This window comes from Tigriopus californicus, chromosome 7 (genome assembly GCF_007210705.1).
Source record: "Tigriopus californicus strain San Diego chromosome 7, Tcal_SD_v2.1, whole genome shotgun sequence".
NCBI lineage: Eukaryota > Metazoa > Arthropoda > Copepoda > Harpacticoida > Harpacticidae > Tigriopus > Tigriopus californicus.
Window position 1 is genome coordinate 2,800,268 of NC_081446.1, and position 9,879 is coordinate 2,810,146.

Sequence of the window (9,879 nt, forward strand, 5' to 3'; positions counted from 1 at the left end):
GTAGCGTCAATAATTCAACAACCCAACCTAATTCACATAACCCATTTTGAGCGGCGAAAGTAAATACATTGCAATTTAGAGATGCGGAACAAGTCGAGGCACATTCAATCATATAATCCCTAAAAAGCAAGTCAAATCTAATTCAAGTTAAACTCACCAACGACACTCATCAATGAATTTTGAAGTACCTTGTCATTTGGATTTGATGTTGTCGTTTATTCCAAGGCATTTTGCTTATTGTCTTACTTTCATATCGTCTCACATTTGTGGAATTCGCCACATAAATGTATTCTAAGATTATGAACAGGAGCCGAAAAAGCATGTTGTGAACTGAGGGTCTTCAGAAGTATATTTGATGTGAATTTCAATTTCATGTCATTGTCTGAATGTTTACAATTCACACGCAATAATTGAGTGTCTCATTGGAGCCTCAATTTCGTTACGGTCGGATGGGTCATAACCTTGGCAGGCTCAGGTTTTTGAGATACCTTGGCCTTTTCTTCCTCTTTCATGCCATATCTCTGAATGGACCAGAACTTCTTGCGTCCTCCTATGAATTCCAGGACTTCATCTGCAGCTTTCACCACAGATTTGTCCACATTACGTTTCCGCTTATTCATAGCCGAAAAATATACTGATGCGTCGGCTTTGGTGGATTTTCGTCCTAAAGAGAGATGTATGAATGAGTGAGTAGGGTGGGAGATCAGATACAAACCACGTGGCTTCATTACCTGTTGTATTGGGATCCAGCGTTGAGAATCTTCCTAAAATTTTCTTTTGTTCATCCTGCTTGCCGCCAAAACATTCCTGTTTCATCATTTATACCTCGTGCTAATGATGGGCTATGCAATGGCAAAAGGTCTAATTCTTGCATGAGTTTTTGTCCCGAGATTGTGCGTAGGTATTCATTTCACATGCAAATGCTTTGCTCTCTGCCAAAGCTGGTCACAGATCCGTATTTCTCAGGTACGGCACATTACAGTTTTAATCTAAAAGTCTCTAACCAAAATATAGCCCATCATAAGCGTTATTAAACTTGATTTTAATCCCTTGAGAGAATCTAAGAACTTCTCGTCCTTTTTGAGTCTTTTCAGATTCAAATCCTTCTGGGCACGACCACCCGCACGGGTCTTTTTGCCTTGTCGGTTCTTGGGCTTATCTTCTAATGCCAAGGCTGCCAATCGTTGTTCCTCGGCCTCCCTTCTGGCGCTGATTTTCCGTTTAGCGCGGTTTTTCAATTCGCATAATGGAGCCATTGTTGACAGGTTGATGAACATCGGAATTTCCGCCGAATCTAACAGATGCAAAATGAATCAATTCTATTCCAACGTGAGGCAAATCATAGAAAAGCTTCACGGCGTTTATCAATGAGTTGATTTGAATTATGGCTATTCAATCTTTGCAAACCCTTTTAGAATTTGTTTGTTTTTGTCCACAATGAATATGCTACGGACCATTTTATGTTGGATAATGCCATGAAAATTCGTACGAATATACAAAAGTATTCTAAGTCGATCTCTGAAGCCTGAAAACAACTCTTTATGATAATCAAAGCATGGGAAGGGCAGTCTTAAGTTTTTTTGTGGAACACTATTTTCAATTGACTTGAAATGATCATCTTGAATACATAAGTACCATTTCATACTGAAAACCATCTTTGAAGACAACATGAATACCTATTGAGGGTGGCTCATAAACATTGGAATATTTTTTTGTATTTTTCGTCAGACAATTGTTTGTTTCGGAATCAGATCATGGCTAGGATGTCGTCAGTGATTTGAATAGAAACTGAACCCTGCTCCACGTCAACGGCTTTAACTATCACTTCGCTCTCGGGAATGACCCAAGGATTTGCTTATTCCCAGTATCAAAATTGAACTGAGGTTGTTTTGGGATTGCAATCCAATTTTTCATGGACATGTAAGTTTTACAAATCAAGATTTTATTAGGATTCGGTAAATTGTCAACACATTTTTCGTTTTATATTTCCACAATTTTTTCTCTCTTGCTTCCCTAGAAGTACAAAGAGCTGCCTTCCGCTGAAACCAAGCAAACTGTTGATGGTTGCGTGAAAATCAATATTTTTGGGGGGCTACTATGCATTGTATTGAGTTTCCAAACAAAGGACTAGTATTTTCTTCGATGTTTTTAAGTTCCAAAAGCATATCTTCTTCTGGACTGAAAAATCAAAAAGTCCTCAATACTTCAGTACAGCTTTGCAGACTGCCGTTACAAGCACACTAATCAGGAATCACAGCAGAGGCCTGTTTTTTAAAGCTAACACCTTGGAGTTAGGGGCTGAACGTTAACTGTTATGAATATACACTCACCACAGTCCTGAGTGGAAGCCTTATTTCGGAGGTATACGAGCTTTCAAAAAATTCGCATCAGTATAAACAAACTCGTCAGCTCGGCAACGAAAGTTTAGCGCCAGTCTACCCATGTATTTCCCTTCTACCAGGTATATGTTTCTATCTACCCCTATAATTTGGTTAATAGAGGTTCGTAATTTGCTTTGAAATTGTATGATTTTTTCATTTTTTGACTCTTTGGTTTACCCAACCAATCAGATTTGAGAACGCCTGGCTAATGGCTTAGTTTTGAACTGAACTCTAATTCGGTGGAGACTAGCTCATGAAAGATGAGAATGGGCACTCTCACGGACATTGCATTGAGCTAACTCCTATCAAATATTAAAGAATAAAAACGTTTGATCGGCCTTGGTAACATAGTTTGCGGCACCTTTCATACAGGAATAAGTCAATCGATCGATCTCCAATTTCTACTTTGAACACTTGCGAAGAAGCCCCCACTTTGCTTAAAAGAATCAATGATGTACTAGTACCCTTAGCTCATGCATTGGTCCAATCATCAATTTATGAGATACCTCTTGGCCTTAAAAATGAAGCCCCATTTCTCTCCTTTTCCTAACTACAGTAGAAACGAACGCCTTATCTACGTAATGGTCTTTCTCTCTGTGGTATGATTAATAGTGGAAGATTCTTGAAGTGCAAACAAGGACTCGGATCTCAATTTGCTATGACAGGCCATTTCTCTTGTGCGTTTGTGTGTAGTCGTTCTCACTCTCTATAAAGCCTCATCAAGAAGTCTTGTCTTGACATTAGAAATCTCTCATGCCATTTCAACATAACAAATGATGGCGCCACAACCCTCCCAGACCCACTCACATCTGTTGTCTTCATAACTCTTGGTCCACTGCACTTTTCTATGTAAACTCCGCTTCTTCGCACATCACACCCAACCATTCGTCAGGAATCAACTAGTCATAGCTCACCCGTTAGTATTTGCTTTGAGATCCCACTTGGACCTTGGTCTCCAACGTCGATATGAATGGTATTCAGTTCTAAATGTATTGAATAATATGATCATAATGACAGAGGTCATATTTGGGGTCCAAAAGTGGATCATCATCCTCTTACTCATTGTCTCCACCATGTCGTTGATAAAGCGATGGAATGACTTTTCAAGTTGCTTGCCTTGTGGACTGGTGTTCCACTCATTGATGCTCAGATCCAAAGCAGTCAAAGTTCGAAGGATGGCCACTTTAGACTTCTTGATGCCCTCCTTAAAGGTAGATGTGTATAACTCGGTTCGAGCATTGAAGCCTTGATGAAATGTCATTAGGGCCCTTTCAAACTAGCAAGTCAAACAAAAGCTGGACATTAGTGGCCTTGTCTTTCTGGCACTCATGCCTCGTCAGAGCCAGATAATGCGGTGGAAAGTTGATACACTCAAAAGGGTGGGGTTGTCTGTGTTTTCTCGAAGGGCTCCAGCTCTACGACGGTTTATCCCGCTGTTTTATGCCTTGATTTACCTCACACTGGTAGTACATGGCTTCCGCGCTTATGGATAAAGCTATTGCGTTGTTCTTCCAATAGCTCAAGATGTGGTCGGCCTCTTTTTGGGCCTCAGAGTATTTGGACTCACATAAGAGGCATTGAGCTCGGATTAGCTTCACTTGAAGGATGTCAGGAGGCTCGATTTTGTTGTAGGGATTTTCTCGTAGGTAATGACTGAGAGCAAAGTCCAGGTACCTGAACGGACAAAAATTTTTGATTCGGACAAAGGTGCTACAATTCTAGTTGGATTTTTAAAAATGATGCCACTATCACGAGCATCATATTTCTAATGGATATTTTCTCATTTGGCCAAATTGAGCTAACATATATTTACATGAGAATATGAATCAATTCTGTTGGTTTTTCGGTGTCCTCAATTTATTTGTTATGCTGGTTCACATGTACCTTTGTTTTTGGGGTGAATACATCTACTTCTATAGGGTTAGGTGCTAAAAGTTGAAATGTTTATATATTTCTTGAAACGTGATAAATGTGATACTATCTCATTTGGCCATTCGATAAGATATATTATGTTAATCTGCTATGAAAACTATCTAAAAAAACTGTCCCAGTCCAAAATTTTTACCGCTTGATTAAAAAAAGTAAGCTTTCGCTAAGGTTTTCTCAAAACTTGGGTCGTTAAAGGTCGACAAAATAAATGTTTTACTTTGTGGAAGGCACCATTTTGCGGTAGATATAAATAGGACAAGTTCTGTTTTTCATTGAGGAACCATCTTATTTTGGCCCGAAAGCTCTCAAACTCGATGCTGCATTGCAGAACAAGAGCAAGGATGAAAATATCTCGTTTCACACCTCATGAACTGGAAAGACATTCTTTCCCCAGAGAAGTTGAAATTGTGCTGATTCTAATACCGCCTGACCCTGTAATCTAAACTGAATAGAAACCACTTCCAAAGGGGCTGATATAGGAATTAATATCAAAGGTGCTTTTTATGTTATTTCCGTACTCTACGAATGTTATTCATGTAATTTTGTAATCCGTGCCGACAAAGAAGTGGGTCAAAATTCAAAACTTTGTGGCTGCCAAAAGACAACAAAATGAAGTCGACTAGCATTTCCCTACTTTTATTATAATCGTAGTATACATATTTAAAATCAATAAAAAGCGTACCTTTAACAATGTTACTGACCTCATTGCGCTGCTTATCTTTTTCCTTATCAAGAGGCTCTTGGCCCTCTCAATACACCCGGGTAATCCCCCGGTGAGCCTGAACTCTTCCTCATCCATGACAGTCTTCTTGAAGACCTTGACCGAGCGCTTCCGGGCTTCACTCAGGGCAGCCTTAATATCCGTGGAATAATCCATTCCGCGGTTTACGTCAAATCGACCCAACTGATCGTCCTCTTCATCCGAGCTCTGAGAATCGATTCGTGATCGGTGATGCTTATCTCCCCCACGGGTCTTTGAGTTCCCCTTGTATCTGGGCCCGCTCGAAGTGGTTGGGTAAGCAATGCTGGTCGAAATCTTGACCTTCCGACCTGAAGACTGTATTTTGAATGCATTATTGGCAGGACACTCGATGGAGGCCTTAAAATGATGCTCGTTTCCGTAAGTTTGCTTATAAACCCAAACTATTGGGATCATAGGACCTAGAGCTCGGAAAAAATGTTTACTTGAATTTGTTTTGTAAGTTTGAGGGAAATAATTAAAATCTCGATAATTTATATCCCGACACATGTTTTTGAAGAAATATTTTTCTTTTATGAAAATCGGTTTGCATGGACTTCATCTTTAATTTGATCGTCGAAAAGGAAACTTAGGTCATTGTAGGAAACTTTACAATGGCCCAAAGGTCGTTTTTAGCCCCTTTGCTACATTTTTTCTGTTGCAGAATGCTAGGCGCATAGCTGTAGTTTTTTAGGTTATCCATCGTGGTTTTTTTCGCTTCTTTTACAAATCGAATATTTCTTTCTTCCAGAGTTTGAAATCAGGACCCAATGTGTTTGATAAAAAAAACGGTTGGCTGGGGATTTAATTTTTCAACGGATAATATTGAACAGAAGTAAATGAAAAAGTCCTCAAAAAGGAAAAACAAGAAGAAAATGGAGAAAAACAAAAAAAGCACTCCAATGATAAATCGGCTGAAAATGAAAAACGTCGAAAAGAGTCGAAAAAGTGGAAAAGGGAAAAATGGCTAAAGAATGGGAAAATTGAAAATTAGGTTCAAAGTTTTTTGGGGTCTGAAAAGCCTTAACAGTTTCATGAAGTACTTTAAGATTCTAACCTTTTTTTAAACCTTTGCTTGCTCTTACCATCAATGTCGAGATCAAAATGAGATTGAAAATTTAAACAAACTCAAAAGAAGGGCCTGAAGATTGTTTTGTTCCTTATCCTTGTCAAAATTCCGTGCACGGTAAACTTGGACAAAAACTTTACCGGCCTCAATAGATTACATAATATCCTCGGGATTCTCCTAGTATATTTTTGCACCATACCATAGACCCCTATAGTATCTTCGCTTTCTTTTTGTTGTTCCAGCCGGAGGCCACTCTGTACCAAATTGGCCAAACAGATAGATCCTCAAGCTATTGATAGAGACGTGAACTCCTTCTCAAAGAAAAACTATCCAACTCATCAAGGACTCTTCGCCAAAGTACATCCACTCCTACATCCACAATATGAGATCTGAAGCTCTTCTCTTGGTGTTTTTTCTGTTCACAACCTAATTACGAGAATTCCCGTGGGCCGAGAACAAGAGCTCGTGCCAGAAAATGGCGCCTTACCTGCGGCAAAGGTTTCATCATCGTACCCGTTTTCTTTTTTATTGTTACTATTGAACGTCTCTTTGAAAGCACTTCTCGTCACTATACTTGAATCAATGTGTGTTTGCTCCGGGATTCACTTGGTCAAAACATCCAGAAAGTGGGATCCAATTCCAAGTGACTTGAAGTGACAACTGGGACAATGAGATCAGGGAGGCAATGCAGCACTATTTGTTATTGGTGGGTGCATAATGTGCCACCAAGGAAGGTAGGCAAACTAAGCATGGGAATGCAGGTAAAGGATAGGATTTTGGTAATAACACCTGCATTGGCGTGAAGCCGAGATTTCCTCCCCTCTTTTTACCTCGACTAATTTGGTTTGGATCAGAGTGTGAAAAATACGCATTGAGGACAGAGCTACTCACAGGAGCTAATGTTAAGAAAACGCTTATGAGGAAGGGTGCATATTTTTGGCAAATAAGAGAGGCCTTTTCAGACAAATATTAAGGCAAATATATCAAGCCTACATTGGAGTTGGTCATCAAACCTTACGGAGGTGGAAACGTAGATATGTACATAATTGATGGTGACCTCGAAGTGCATAACTACTTGTGATTGAATATGCTTAGATTTAGTTGGTTTTTTTGTCCTGTCATATCGAAACTAGTCAAACTCTAGATGTCTTGGGAATAACCTTCCACTGAAGAAATCAAATGAGCGAGGTAAACTCGGGAACTCTCCGTGGTGGTGTTTAGTAGGAAATTTCGTGTCCGAATATTCCGGAGAAATTGATGGATTGCGACAGAAATTGGGACATGACTGGAAATCCTTGGATTACGTGTATGTCAATTTACATAACCAAAAGTATTTGGTCATGTATGGACGATTGAACAAAAATGACTCTTGTTCCAAAAATATGTGCAAAAGGGGGGTGGGTGGGGGTCGGGGACAAATGAGAAAATATCGATGTGACTTCACCGCTACTGGAAATGTATCTAATGCTCAGCACTTGAAGACGGCAAATTTATGGTCTTATTTAGCTATATACGTACTCTTACAATATCTGGTCATTTCACGAATCATGCTTAGTGGGATTAAGAACTTTGGTCAAAAACTTGTCCAAGACTGATTTGAAAGGCGCATCCTTTCTTTGACGAACCTGGATTCTCGAGGGATTGAAGGTGCTCGCATAAAGCCCATTAAGCCTCTAAAATCGCTGACAATTGGCCCCAAAATGTGGCTTGAGACAAAGCTTTCGCACCATCTTTGATTGCTTTACTGTCCCAAGAGACGGCAGTGTTAGCATCACTTTACGTTTTCTGGATTTGAGCGTCCGATGTATCCGACCATACAATTCACAAAAGCTTTACCCACTTTCAACTGGATATGCTTTGTTAAACTTTCAATTGTTTTGGAGGACTATCCCATAATCTTTCATGGACGAAAGCTACTGACTACCTTGACTTTCATTGTATACCGTATTTGTGGAATGATCAATAGCGTCGACCCAAAGGTGCGGAATTTATTTTCGTTCAAAACCATATTACTTTAGGCGACCATTGATGAAACAAACTTTTCGATAATAAATTTTCGAAAAATACCAATTGCATTATCATTACGGTGACCGGACAACTCGACTCAGTCGACAACTCAGCCCAATGGACAACTCAAACAGCTCGACCCACCGGACAAATCGATCCAGTGGACAACTTGACCCAACGGACAGCTCGAACTCGATCCAGCGGACAACTTGACTCAGTACAATAACTAAATACAACATATTGACCAAAAAACTTGATTATGGAACCAAAGCAAAGCTTGGTAAGTCAACAACCAACTTGCATGCAAGTATGTTAGCATCGGTAAGACATTAAATTAAAAAAATCAAGCTTGATTAAAACATTGTCAAACTTGATTTTCACACCATGATTGATGTAAGCGTAACGTGTTTTTAAAGATCAAATGATGAATTGTGTAAAAACATTTCAAATTTCGACATGTTGTACATTGCAGTTCCAGTTTTGCTTCATGAGTATGAACTATTTGTAAGCCAACATATTAGGCTTAATTTCTGTACTGGGTTGAGCTATCCGCTGGGTCCAGTTGTCCGCCGGGTCCAATTGTCCTGCAACCCAAACTTACATGTACACAAAATCTAATGAAACCCAATGATTCAAATATTGACCCGGTAATTAATTGGTATACAGGGAATCCCATAATTGAGTTTCACCCCCGAGTTAAGACGCTTTCGACATCACATCTTTTCTGAATGATCCCATCAAAAAGCTTTGAACACCCTGAGGAAAGGTCATCACTTTAAAGTCCTGCTCAAATCAGCAGACGTTTTTACGATTAATATCATATTGAAACCAGAATGCGAGACTATTTTGGGCCTTTGTTTTTGGAGCTTGAGTCATAAAAAGGCTTATTGATTTGGAAGAGAAAATGACATGTCTGGTCAACATCAAGGTTAATGAACTTTTGGAATGCAGATTAGAACTTTTTTTATTTCAGAAAAAAAGCACATGACCTGGCAACTCCACAGACTTGTTTTTCTATTCAAAAACCAATGAGTATTACCGAAACAAAGAATTAGTTACTTTGAAGAACGATGCTCTGATGCATGAACTCATGGAATTTGGACGGAAACGACAAGATTGAGAATTAGAAACTCCAATTTAGGTCATTGCATTACATTCTCCTTCAAATGAGTTTGAACCCGTGTTGGTAGAGTTGCGAATTTCAATTTTCAGCTCTATCTAACCACCCGGGTCAAAAGTTATCCCCTCTCAAACCGGTGAACATAATAAGGTGTAGAATAAATGACTAAGCCCTCTTCTGGTAATTGATTGGAAGCTCATTCACTTTGTGTAGAGTTTTGCGTACTACACTCTGAGAGGGCATAACTTTTTCATTTTTTTGACTGCTCATCTTTAAGAAATTTCTTATCCACTTGGTCCTCTTTTGTCCTTGCGTATTTTCTTTTTCATTGTTTCTCAATGGGGGACTTTTGTTTCGCATCATACTCAGTTAAGAAAATAGACCACTAGATATGTTTGAGAATACTGGCAAATTACCAAATTCAATTCCTTATGCATGATCTAGGAGTGTTAGCTACTATGGTAATGATTAGGAATGCCAATAAAAGAGGGAGCTGCAGTCGAGTTCACCATACATGCTTTCATGGGTTTGATCATGGGCCACTTGATGGAGTGATTTGATCCAACCCAGAGACGATATCATCATTGGGCGAAAATTGTAGGGGCGAAATTGACAAGTGATATAGAGTTGATTT

At 39.3% G+C, this 9,879-nt stretch overlaps 1 protein-coding gene across 1 annotated transcript in view; it reads right to left on the reverse strand.

Annotated features, from left to right (window-relative positions):
- Positions 1 to 6,724, reverse strand: part of LOC131883988 (uncharacterized) — an 18,031-nt gene extending 11,307 nt beyond the window's left edge. Inside the window, exons 1-8 of the mRNA XM_059231607.1 lie at positions 6,606 to 6,724; positions 5,012 to 5,367; positions 3,836 to 4,055; positions 3,441 to 3,657; positions 3,296 to 3,364; positions 1,049 to 1,294; positions 732 to 806; positions 189 to 664 (exon numbers count right to left, since the gene is read on the reverse strand). Coding sequence (XP_059087590.1) covers positions 420 to 664; positions 732 to 806; positions 1,049 to 1,294; positions 3,296 to 3,364; positions 3,441 to 3,657; positions 3,836 to 4,055; positions 5,012 to 5,367; positions 6,606 to 6,626 — 1,449 coding nt within the window. The 5' untranslated portion in view covers positions 6,627 to 6,724 and the 3' untranslated portion in view covers positions 189 to 419. The remainder of the gene's footprint in view (positions 1 to 188; positions 665 to 731; positions 807 to 1,048; positions 1,295 to 3,295; positions 3,365 to 3,440; positions 3,658 to 3,835; positions 4,056 to 5,011; positions 5,368 to 6,605) is intronic.
- Between the last annotated feature and the right edge of the window lie 3,155 nt (positions 6,725 to 9,879).